We start from the raw sequence: 12,985 nt of genomic DNA on the forward strand, positions 1-12,985 counted from the left end.
AGACAAAAACTACTTGATAAAAATTCAAGAAATCTGTATTTTCCTCATAATTTTTCAACTGCTTGTATGATCTTAGCAAATGATATACCTTTGAGTTTCAGCTTCCTCATCTATAAATGAGGTACTTTCTTCCAAAAGCAAAAGCTTATGATTTCATAAATTATGTTTGCTTTATTTCAAGGAATACAGTAAGTTTCCATATAAACTCAATTCAAGTATTAGAAATGAGGAGTAAATTAAACAATCACTCAACATGAAATATTCAAATGCAGCTATCATCCAGTACGTTCTTAGTCTTGATTTAACACAAAGAAATAAAGTAAATTCCTTGACCAAACTATAAATGAAATTACTGGTTTGGGGAAAGGTAAAATAGCTATAGTTTTGTAAATATTACCTAAAGCATTTTGAGCAGTGTACTAGAGCATGGGACTAACCCCAGGCTCATGAGCAAACTATATTATACTAATTATGTAGAAAAACAGTTTTACCAGTAAGTATGCCCAAATCCATGTTATAATGAGACAGTATTAATAAGGTTCTACTCTAACTTTTTGATGCTTCAAGGAAATAAAATAAATAAAAATTACCTTCAGGTCTTCCAAACTCTTCAGCATCTCACTTAAGAATCTGTAATAGTCTCCAGATCTTGTAATTAGTTCTATGTACCGAGAATGCATGTCTGCAGCCTTGGAGAAAGGGGAGTGAAAGAAGATAAAAAAAATTATTACATTCCAAAATAGCCCTATGCATGTTGACCGATTTTGTTTTATAAAACAATGAAATAGCAAAATTATAATTTAAAGAGTGAATTCCCTTCTTTCATGCATGCTAATGCCAAATTCTAGGAGTACATCAACATAAAAAGGGCTAAAAACATTGTATTCCATCCTTAGCACTACAGAGTGTTTTCCCTAAACCAGGGATGGGGAACCTTTTTTCTGCCAAGGGCCATTTGGATATTTATAACATCATTCATGGGCCATACAAAATTATCAACTTAAAAATTAGCTTGCTATATTTGGTCAAACATTTAATAACTCACCCCTAATGCCTTGGCAGGGCCAGACCAAATGGTGTCAAGGGCCTTATATGGCCCTTAGGCCAGACATTTCCCACCCTTGCCCTAAACCATCTGACAGGTGAAGTTCTCTGACAATTTTTTAGGGAAAAGTTGTCTTTTAAAAATCCACAAGATATTTTCCACTTTTTAAAGTCTCCCTCATTAAATTCAGAATTTAAGCCTAATTTCTGCAAAAATTCTAATAAATAGACAACAGATTGAGACTTCTACTGATCATTTCCTAAAATGCATCACATACTGATCACTCACACTAGAAGGAACATAACCTTCTATTCAACCTTCTTGAGTGGATACCCTATAACAAAAGACGAATTTAGGACTGCAGGGAAGACAGGAAGAAGACAGGGAAAAGGGAGGAGGCAGAAGGAAGGGCAGGCCCTAAGAGATATGTAATGACATACATACCTCTTGCAGAATCACCCCAGAAGGAGACTGAACCATGGTTCTCTTAATAGGTATGTTCAGTAGTGTTTCTAGTCCTGAGGTGTATGATGCCAGCTGGAGTTCATAATCCTGCAGAATAATAGAGTTTAAGAAATACATACTTCATGAACTTATAGTCACTGACAGCTACCACTCCACATTTCAAAATATCAAACTGTATTACTAATGACCAACTCCAAAGGCTATCATATGTAGCTAGTGCCCACGCAGCTAATATTACATTATTAAACCAAGCATTACATCTTTATATGCTAACTGGAGAATTTTGCACATGCCATCAGTCTAGAGCAGTGATGGCGAACCTTTTGAAGTCGGCATGTCAGCATTTTGAAAAACCCTAACTTAACTCTGGTGCCATGTCACATATAGAAATTTTTTGATATTTGCAACCATAGTAAAACAAAGACTTATATTTTTGATATTTATTTTATATACTTAAATGCCATTTAACAAAGAAAAATCAACCAAAAAGTGAGTTCGCGTGTCATAGGTTTGCCAACACTGGTCTAGAGAATGAGGACCAGCCCAGCCCCACATGTATTGTCAATGTGTAATGAATTCATATTAATGGATAACAAATTTTTATGGTTTGTTTAGGAAAGAATATATAAAATCCATAATTGCTATCCTCAAGAAGTTTATAATCTTGAAACTGAATCAGAAAATAATGCAGTTAATAATATTCTTGATGAAATACCAACATTCTTTGTAAAAGCAGCATACCTTAATTGAATTTGCACAAAGTTCAGCAATTTTTTGTACTTCTTCTGATTTGTCTCGTTTGCCAGAAATTTCATTATGCAAGTTCTATATAAGAAAATAAAATATTATTTACAAATGTTAAAGTGTATATATATTTAAAAAGAAATGTTATTTCACTTTTTAACCTCTGTTACTTGTTTTTTCTCTCTCGGTTTATTACTACATGTACTGGACTCCTATTCTCACAGTTAAACCTTAAGAGATGAGCATATGCTCTATTCAGAAAATAGAACAAAGCTCTTCAACTTCTTTTTTTTTTTTTTTTAAATATATTTTATTGATTTTTTACAGAGAGGAAAGGGGAGAGATAGAGAGTTAGAAACATCGATGAGAGAGAAACATCGATCAGCTGCCTCCTGCACACCTCCCACTGGGGATGTGCCCGCAACCAAGGTACATGCTCTTGACCGGAATCGAACCTGGGACCCTTCAGTCCGCAGGCCGACGCTCTATCCACTGAGCCAAACCGGTTTCAGCTCTTCAACTTCTTATCTACTCAAAAGGTTACTTTCCAGTCAGAATTCTTTTCTGGTCCTTTTAACTCAATTTATAAAAATACTTTAGTATAATATTACATTATTTCTATAGTCTTAACTGCATTTCTTTGTAAATATCTCAATTGTTTTCCTCTGGGCAGCCTTTTAAGCATTCATAAAATAGGCTAGTAATATTAATCATTTCAAACCCAGGCACTGCTATGAAAACCAGAGGAAAATACAGCCTACACCCAAGTAATTTCAAAACGGCTATGGAATGACAAGTTGACTTTTACCTTCTGCTCATTTAAAAATCGCATGACTGTGTTGGAATCTCCAAACTTCATGGATTCTAACGAATCCTGGCGGCGTTTGGCATCATAGAGCCACTTACAGAAAGCCTGGTAGTTATCACGATAATTCCTCAGTTGCTTGATTTGTTTCTCCAGGTCCCATAATCTAGAGAAAGCACAGATAAAATTATTGAAATTGTTAAAGCACTGCAGTTGTCCCTCAAAGTATTTTATAGAGAGCTCCTATATGACCAAGCCATTCCACTTCGTATTTACCCAAGAGAAATGAAAACATACATCCACACAAAAAGTTATACATAAATGTTCATAGCAGCATTTTTCACAATAGTAAAAAACTGGAAACAACCAAAATATCCACCAATGGATGAAAGGATAAACAAAATGTAATATATCCATACATAAAATATTATTCAGCCATAAAAGAAATGCAGTACTAACACATGCTACACCATGTGTGAACCTTGAAAACACTCTAAGTGAAAAAAGCCAACTGCAAATGACCATATATTGTTTGATTCCATTGATATGAAATGTCCAGAACAGGCAAACCTATACAGACAGAAAGTTGGGTGGTAGTGATGGCTGGTGGGTAGAGGGTTTCTTTGTGAGGATGACAAAAATGTTCTAACTTAGATTGTAGTGATGGTTACACAATTCTGAATATACTAAAAACCACTGAATTATACACATTAAATGAATGATCTATATGGCATGTGAATTACCTAACAATAAAGATGTTTTTTAAAAGCACTGGTAGCCCTGGCCAGGTGACTTAATTGGTTGGAGCATCATCCCATACACCAAAAGGTTGCAGATTCGATTCCCAGTCAGGACACATACCCAGGCTGCAAGTTCGATCCCTGGTCAAGGTGTGTACAGGAGGCAACCAATCAATGTTTCTCTCTCACATTGATGTCTCTCTCTCTTTCTCTCTCTCTTATCAATAAAAACATATCCTCAGTGATGATTTAAAAAATAAGTAAAATAAATAAAAAGCACTGCTAACAAAATGAACTACAAGCAAGATTCAGGAGATATTTTTAAAACCTCGTGTACAATAAAGCATTTCTTTGGTTAAGATTTAATTTTCATAAACTTTTAGTGAAAACATATCTGCTTTCTCCAATAATCATAACAAGAGTTTGTTTATGGGGCACAAAAGAGCTTGATCAATGTCTTCTACTATTTCCCCAAGAACCTGGATGGCACCTGGCTTGGGTTGGTTCAAGCTTGGCTATTGTGATGTACTGTCTTTCTATTTCCAACAAAGCTATCTACAGGCCATCCATAAACAGAACACCTGTATTGAATAACTTACATACAAAACCAAACCATTATTTTTATAGTGATTATTTCAAGTGCCATTATCTTAGGAACAAACAATTGGGAAGAAAGTGCAGAAGAAGGCTGGCGTACCTGTAGTCTATCTGTTTATCTATTCTTTGCCAGCGATCTGTCAGCTGTGTGACTTTTTCACTGAACTTGCCCAGATCCAGGTCATAAAGTGGATACTGCTGTGAAGTCTGGGAGTGGATCTGCTGGGCTTTCTGCAGTTCTGTCTTCATGGTGGCCAACAATGACTTCTTCAAGTTCAAGTCAGTTTTAATTTTCTGTCATCAGAGAAAAAAAGAGTATAAATTCATCTCATCTACTTCATGTCTCACTGCAAATCACCAAATAAATTTTTTTTTATAAAACTCTATAAAATATTCATCTTTTTAAGTGATGATCAATTCAGGAAAATATATTTACTGATTTCATTTCCCAATAAATGTGCCAGTGATTTAGTTCCTTGTACTACCCCATTAAAAAAGGATTAAATGTGTAAATTAGTTTGAGAAATGCTAAATATTACACTCCATCCTTTTCCTGAATAATTATAACATGTATTAATGTATTAATGGCTCTGAGAAATCCCAGAGTATAGAAACCAGTTTAACTACGTTTAGCTAGGCATTCCACAGACTAATATCCCCACAAATTACTTTCTCACATAGTTCCTACTAATGCACTCTGAAAAGCAGTGTATTAGAGATAACAATTAATATCAACCTGTGTGGCCAACAAAATTTGGTCCTCAAATCCATGAAAACTTGGTGAAGCTTTATCACTGGAACTGAGTCCCTTATTACTTCCCATACCTGGGCCCCTGTGGCGTCCCTTCACATTACCTTCAGCCCACAGCGGTAAGCTTCCACTTTGTCCAGATCCAGGTAAACAGTTTCCTCTTCGGTGAGTCTGGCTTCGTAAACCTTTAACATGTCTTCTGTTTGGAGGATGGCCTGGAGCAGTGCTCGCACTGCGCATAAGCTGTAAAGACCAAAAGAGGCAAACAGCATTGCCCATGATTTCATTAAACTTTGAACCTCTGGCTCCTGCTACTATTAATGAAAGAGGACAATAGTAAAGCAGATAAATTTTTTGCCTAGTTTATAAGCTGCAGGAGCAATATACCCCTCCCGCTCCCCCAGCATGCTTCAGACCACCATTCTGCATTAACTGGGGAATTCTAAGCTCTAGCCCTTAGAGCATATCTGAGTTGTAAGATAAGTTAGATCTCAGTGCAGTGAAGTCGACACTCTTGGCTAGAGGAGTCTCTCTCAAAAGCACAGAATGTTAACTAAGCCTCTAGTGACAACAGAAACTGTGAGGCAAAGGATTCAGCAAGCCAAGCTTATAAAGCAAGTAAGTGTGATAAAATGAAGCTTGAGCAAAGCAAAATGCCTGAGATAAAGCATTAGCTGTGATTACCTATTTAAGTAGCCATCTGTAACACCATTGATGTTTTCCAGTTTCTGAAACAGCCCAAATACCTCATTCTGTAGATAGCAATATTTTTCCGAACCTCTGAAGTTAGCTAGCATATCTTTAAGCTGGTTGAGGACTTCAGCAATTGCTTGGGAATCATTCTGCACACTCTGTCAAAAAAGAAGGAACACTTTCTTGATTTAATTGTGTGATTCCTGTGATCGTGTTTGTCCTTTAAAAGTTCACTAAATGTAAAGGATTCAAGAAAGGGACTGACTTGACCTTTCCCTTCCTTCTTCTGGGTGGCCTTACAAACACTGTGCAACATGACCCCTTACTTACTATTTACACCTAGGACATGCCAATGCAGTGCCCAGGTGTGGCTGGGCAGAGAAGACTGAGCTACAAGCTGAAACACCTGGGCTGTGGTCCCAGCTCCACCAGTGGCTTTGAGTTTTTACTCCACCAACCAAATCTCTCAGCGCCAGTTTCCTGTCTACAAATAAAGATAATTCCACCTGCCTGGACAGCATGGCTCAGCGGTTGAGCGTTGACCTGTGAACCAGGAGGTCACGGTTCAATTCCCTGTTGGGACACATGCCCAGGTTGTAGGTTCGGTCCCCAGTGGGGGGCGTGCAGGAGGCGGCCGATCAATGATTCTCTCTCATCATTGATGTTTCTATCTCCCTCTCCCTTCCTCTCTGAAACCAATAAAAACATTAAAAAAATAATAATAATTCCACCTGTCTAGCCCATATCATAGGCTGTTGTAGGCAGAAGCCAAATTAATGTTGGTGAAACGTTTGAAATGAACAAAGTACTACATGGCACAAAGGGAAAACACTGTAGCTTGATTCAGCAACCCACAACCTAACAGCAAAAGTGGCTAATCCCCAGCCTGGTAAACGTCTACAAATCTGGAAGCATGGGAAAGAAAAAAAAGAAATCATGCCAGAAACCCATTTTCTCGAAAATGAATGTTTCTTGCCTATACATATTAAAACCGAGAGTTTTAAAAAATAGTTTGCATATAAATATAAATATACCGGGAATCAGACAAAATATCAAAATACCTTTAGCTCGTTTATCTTCACTGTGATGTGGTGAGAAGACCCTTGGTCTGCCAGAAGGATGTTTTTAAGAGCCATCCTGCCCTCGCAGAGCTCCATCTGCCTGCGAATCTTCTGGAGTTCTATCAACATCCACGTTTCCTGCTTGTCATTTTCTCTGTTGGCTTCAATTACTTTATTATGGTTGACATCTTGGCAGGAACCAACATGAGTGATTTCAGTTGTGGTTACTGTAAAAATATGTTAGGACCGCAAAAATCAGAGAATTCCTAGTTAGAAGGGTGGTAGACCTCAAAAAAAAAAAATCGATACTGCATACAAATATAGCTACTTCCTTTGATTTGATTCTGAAAATTTAGAGTATAAATGAATTTTGATATATTATTTTCCAAAGAAATGATTCTGAAACTAGTTTTATGCCAACTACTTTCTTTTTAAATCTGCATGGATCGTTACTACAAAGAGAAAGATGCTCCAAACCAACCTGTCTGGTGCTGGGGGTGGCCAGGGAGCTGGATGACCAGCGTCTGGTAGTGCTTCTGGGCATCTGTGAACTGCGACTGCATCTTCCGTTTGTCATCATCCCCAAACATCTCCGAGCCTTGGCTGTTTCTGATGAACTCTTGGTAATGTAACTCAAGGTCAGATATTGTCTTCATGTAATCTTCCTGCCGCATCGTTTTCAGCTGGAAGGAAGCCAGGCAAAGTGATTTATGGTTGCCCCATAACCCAGCCAAGAGAAAGCCTGCTGAAAAAGACCCTGTGCTAAAGGGGGCTTGGGGCAATGCTCATCATAGGCCCATTGAGATACAAAAGGTCTTTGAGGCAGTACGATTGCTCCTAAGAAACAGCAATGGGCTGTCAATTTCTTTTTTCCTACAGAATTATATTCTTCAAAGGAAATATTATTCAGAAGCCCCAAATGTAAAGCAGAGCACAGCAAAGCTGTTTTGACTAACCAGAGTAAAGGTTAAGGGGAGCCCAAAATGGCCCATTTCTAGCCCCTCTCCTCATTGCAAGAGGACCTCCTCACTGGAATTCTTAGACCCCAATTTGAAAACCACCAATCTCGTGTAACTAATGCTTTGATGTTCTGCCAATAATTCATTCCACCTTTTACTTCTATGATACCCAGTCAACAATTTATGACCTAACTTTCCATTACATCTAAAGAGAATAGGATCTAGAATATTATAGGACCTTTTCCACAGGTACTACTGGCCTGTCAGGTAACTTTAATTAGTCTGTAACCAGCCACATGTGAATCCCTCCCATTCTACATTGGACAGGCCAGAACCTCTATAGCAGGCTGAGCTGATTCTCTCAATGAGATATAACAGCATTAGCTGCACCACTCAAAGGTGTGACTAGCAGAAACACACACACTGTGTGGAGCAGCTTGGTGCCTCTTCCAGGCAGCCTGGGTTGTCCTGGGAACATACCTTGGCAATAGTCATGGCCCTGATTTTCTCGATGTCAATCATGCAGTAGTGCCAGGACACCAGGCTCTTCATGTTGATGTAGAGTTGGTTCCATAGAGCCAAGATGGCTTCGTAGTATTGCTCGATCCTAGGAAGCCAAAGGGGAAACATGCTGAGGCTGGCTTTCAAACTTTCCCATGTCCCTTACGGGAAACCTGGCCATGCTTACATGACTGCACAAAAAACTGAAGAACTGACAATAATGGGTGAAGGCATAATTTTCAAAACATTCAATGTTGCAATACATTTTTACTAATTTACTCCCCAAAGTACATGCTCAGTGATCTATCTATGTATACAAAAGGCTAATATGCAAAGTGTCCCCTCGGGAGTTCGACCTGGAGACGGGGAGTTCAATCGCTCGTTATGATGTGCGCTGACCACCAGGGGACAGCGCGGAACAAAGGAAGGCCCCGGCTGGCAGCCGGCAGCCAGGGAAGGAAGGCCCCCGCTGGCAGCCAGAAGGCCCCAATCAGCCCTGATCACTGGCCAGGCCTAAGAACCCTACTCATGCACAAATTTTGTGCACTGGGTCTCTAGTATTAGTATATTTTCAATCATTTTGATCAAAATATACAGTATGATTCTTTTGGTGTGCGTTGTTTGTTTGCAGAACACACTTTTTAGTGGACAGAGGTCTAACACTGGGCAGGACTTCAGGGAGAATGCGCCATAGAATGCTGATGGCTGCCGAGGCTTAGAAACGACACACAGGACTCAGTATGCTTCCCTCCCTATTCTGAGGAAGCTGAAGATTTCCACAACTAATGATTTAGAAGAATCTGCCGTGGACAATCTGTACGTCCCACCTATTGAGGAACGAATATTGATATTAACAGCACTTTATATTTATGGCTACATGCAAGATTACTGATTGTCTAAAAAGGAAGCACTTTGAAACAATGCCTTTTAAGCAAATGACAATTACATACTCTAGCCCTCTTACAGTCAGACATTCTTTCTGATCCTCCCGTAATAACTATAGTATCTTCAATACAAAATTGTAAGACAATGTAAGGGGACCTCCATGAGCTTCCTTTTGGGAGAGGGTAGTTACAGTGACAAACGGTGTGTTTAAGTTTCTTGTACAAGCATTTGCCCCATTTCTCCCCACTCCCATCATGTCATGGGTATGAGGAGCTTGAACAACTCACTTGCCAGCGAGGTCCACAGCCAGAGGATTCGGAGGAGGAATAATCAGGCCGACAGAGGGCACGAGCATGTCCACGCCTCCGGGGCCCGTCACGTACCACTTGCTGCGCTCATTGTTGTCCTTCAGGATGCACTCATCCCCCTTGTGCACAATTTTCTGTAAGGCAAGCAACCCGGGTTGGGCTTTATTCATGAGTACACACTTTTATCTTTTCTCTCAAAGATAGAAACAGAAATGAAAATGTGCAAACTATTTGAACTTTTTATCTTATTAGTTTTTCCTCCACTGAAGATTGTCTTTACACAACCCTACAATACTGATGCTTTACATAATACATGTGAGCCTCCAAGGTGTGTATAAAGGGAATTAGATGAAGTAATTTGCCAAAGGTAGCCTGGGGAACCCAGTAATAAAGCAAAAACTCACCACATGGCTTTTCTTTGTTTGTGATTTTGTGTTTTATTTATTAGATTTTAATGTGTGGGAGTCACTTGTCTTATTCATTTGCTCTTAAAATTTTTACATAAAAAATTCTGGTATCAGATCCTCAGAAAAATAACTTTCTAAATTGACTCCAGCATCTAAACAGCTTCCTAAGTTAACACTACATAGTTTCTTAAAATGGGTAGCTAAAATATGATACTATCTTAACTAGTGAAATGTAACAAGCTTGCTATTCAGGTACTTCAATCTCCATTTTAACTTCTTCTCATCTCCACATAAGTTCTTATAACATTTCTGCATGGTAAAATAACTCCATTGTTTTATAACATTTATCTAAACAACTAAACACATTTTATATTTCTTAAGTCCTCCATAATTTTTGTAAGAAAATAGAGCTGTGGGAATTACATAAATAATTACTGAAAACAAGTCCTCTTTCCATACAAATACTCGTATTCACCTGCAGAATTGGTATGCTCAATTACTGCATAAAATCTGCAATGACATGCACTCTATATGCAGCAGGATGCTCACATGTCTCATGATAGAAGTTTAAAGATAAGCATGATCACAGACTAACAAGTTTTGCCTATTAGAAAAAAAGCATGAAGACTTAGAAGCGTTTAAAAATAAGCCCTGTCCTAATCATTGACACTATCATGTGATTGTGAACAAAGCTGCCGCACTTGCTCAGCGCTTGCTACTTTGTGCACAAAAGGACATTAACTGTGGCACTCGCTGGAACCTGCACTAAGTTCTGCTCTCTTGATGGACAAAAGTCAATACCTAAAGGAAGGGAACGCTTTTGTTTCACTCTGCAGACACGAGTACACACCTGGTCTTGTTTGTAGTCACACAGAGCCCTGAGGATAATGGGCTTGCTGCTTCTGTAGTCTGGGTTCCGCGGTTTCAGTTGCACAATCTTCTTGGACTTGTTCACCAAGTTCTGTACCTGACGCTTGTATTCAAGGATTTTCTCTCGTTCTTTCTGCAATTGCAAATAAAATCATACCTTAACATACATACTCTGTGAATTTTGGGTAAGATCTTTAAATGGCATTAATGTAGCTACTGTGACATTACAAATGATATATTGCTGTATTTGCATAAGCCGTAAAAAGCCACAAATTCAGCTTTCTTCAGGGACTATGGGAACCTTTCATAATAAGCAACTCAAGAAGCTACAGAGCCATGAATTAAATGGACAGAAAAGATTATCATTGTGTAAAAGGACGCTGATGTTGATAAAACTTGAAGAAAGCTTTTCCAAAGGAATTTTCATGTTATCCTCTCCATTTTTATTTTGAGCAATAGTAATTGCTTTAGCAAAAGTAATTTTCAACAGCAGCTGAGCATGTAAAGAAATTTATTTTGAGAAAAGCCACTGAGAGATGAAGAAAATGCTTGTCTGAGCTTTAGACACATGTTCTATACAATAATGCAAATCCGCAGTCTGAACTGCGTCAGTGGGGGCATTTTATCTGCCCTGTGTAAGGCCGCCAAGGGCCTGGGCCTGAGATGGTACCTCCAGCTCCTTGATCTGGTCCAGCAGGCGCTGCAGGGGCATGTTCTTGTCACAGGGGTACTTCTTCCTGATGGAGTCTTGGAGGCCCTTCAGGTAGGCTTCAGTTGACTGAGCCTCTTCAAAAAACTGTTCAGGGTAAAAGTGATCCCGTGTCCATGAAAAGCAATTCAATAAGCAATATCATCTATTTCTATTTCAAGGACTCTCTTTCCTAAGTGGCTAAGGAAAAGATCATAGCAGAAAATATTTTGACTCATGTGACAATAGGAGACTATTTGATTGGTGAACGATCAGGTTACCAATCTATGGTCCTCTAAATTAAAAACCAATAAGTAGTGTTTATGCAATACTTTGAACATTGTTTTCAGTACTTTTTAAAACACTCAGAAGATAAGGTATTATGACCTACAAGACAATTAAATTATTACTAAGTATAAAAACCTGAAAGTAGGCAGCATTTTCTTTGAGATGAACATCAATGCATTTGGTGATCTGAAGGATCCAGCTCCACTGTGTCTGAAGAGTATCCATATAGGCCTGAAACCAGAAAACATCGGCTGTCTCACCACCACTCAGCCATATAGGGGCATCTATTCTACCACAGATATGTGAGCCTGAATGAAAGCTATGAAATATTTTTTTATCTAATTCCAAATTAAGGGAACTTCTTTCCAAATATTAAAAACAGAATTTTCCAACTGGGAACTCTTGATATGATAGAAATTAAATTTTAAAACAAGTTTTAACAAATAGATACCATTAGGAGTATTAGACAAAACATTCACCCAAATGGCATAGCTAATGACCAATGAGAACAGACACTGGGGACAGCCCTGGAACAGGGTTCCTCCACCACACAAGCCCTTTCCCTAGACCATGGGAGGCCCAGGCACCCATGTGAGGGCCTGAGGGGCTTAAGGCAATGACTCTTACCAACTGATATGGATATACTTAAATTTTTTTAACAACCAATATGACCTTACCAGTGCTACCAGCTAATGTCAGCCTTGAGCACAGTCCACAGAGGGCAGTCTAGGGCAGAGGTCAGCAAACTACAGCCCCAAGGACCACAGCTGGCCCACTTGCCTGCATTTATATATACAGTTTTATGGTCATGCTCATTCATTTACATATTGTTACGGTTGTTTTCACACTACAATGGCAGTTAAATAAGTTCAATAGACACCAAATGGCCAGCAAATCTACATTATTATTTGGTCCTTTCCAGAAAGATTGTCAAGCCCTGGTCTAGGTTCCCATTTTATCCTAACGAAAACGTAAATCTCATGATGCCTACCTCAATTTTGTCTGAAGCTGGATGCTGATTGAGGACAAGCTGGTCACTTTCTTGCTTAAGCTTATTGAGCTCTTTTTCCTTAACTTCCAGTTGACTCATGCGTATCTGTGAATGAACGAAAAACAAATCCTCAGGGCAAGTCACCAATGGCCTCCCAGCATTTCCACCACAGGATGTTAAAGACAAA

The 12,985-nt window shown here is 38.9% G+C and overlaps 1 protein-coding gene across 2 annotated transcripts in view; it reads right to left on the bottom strand.

The window, feature by feature from the left end:
* DSP (desmoplakin) overlaps window positions 1–12,985 on the bottom strand; it is a 42,665-nt gene that overhangs the window by 7,394 nt on the left and 22,286 nt on the right. For both annotated transcript variants that reach the window (XM_070405769.1, XM_070405770.1), the window contains exons 8-22: window positions 12,799–12,903; window positions 11,943–12,038; window positions 11,502–11,627; window positions 10,812–10,964; window positions 9,534–9,688; window positions 8,341–8,467; window positions 7,383–7,584; window positions 6,902–7,128; window positions 5,832–5,998; window positions 5,252–5,390; window positions 4,497–4,690; window positions 3,063–3,225; window positions 2,252–2,335; window positions 1,490–1,597; window positions 591–689 (exon numbers count right to left, since the gene is read on the bottom strand). In XM_070405769.1, coding sequence (XP_070261870.1) covers window positions 591–689; window positions 1,490–1,597; window positions 2,252–2,335; window positions 3,063–3,225; window positions 4,497–4,690; window positions 5,252–5,390; window positions 5,832–5,998; window positions 6,902–7,128; window positions 7,383–7,584; window positions 8,341–8,467; window positions 9,534–9,688; window positions 10,812–10,964; window positions 11,502–11,627; window positions 11,943–12,038; window positions 12,799–12,903 — 2,145 coding nt within the window. The remainder of the gene's footprint in view (window positions 1–590; window positions 690–1,489; window positions 1,598–2,251; window positions 2,336–3,062; window positions 3,226–4,496; window positions 4,691–5,251; window positions 5,391–5,831; window positions 5,999–6,901; window positions 7,129–7,382; window positions 7,585–8,340; window positions 8,468–9,533; window positions 9,689–10,811; window positions 10,965–11,501; window positions 11,628–11,942; window positions 12,039–12,798; window positions 12,904–12,985) is intronic.

The sequence above is a fragment of the Myotis yumanensis genome, unplaced genomic scaffold (genome assembly GCF_028538775.1).
Source record: "Myotis yumanensis isolate MYYU_CA2020_CCGP unplaced genomic scaffold, mMyoYum1.0.hap1 SCAF_2, whole genome shotgun sequence".
NCBI lineage: Eukaryota > Metazoa > Chordata > Mammalia > Chiroptera > Vespertilionidae > Myotis > Myotis yumanensis.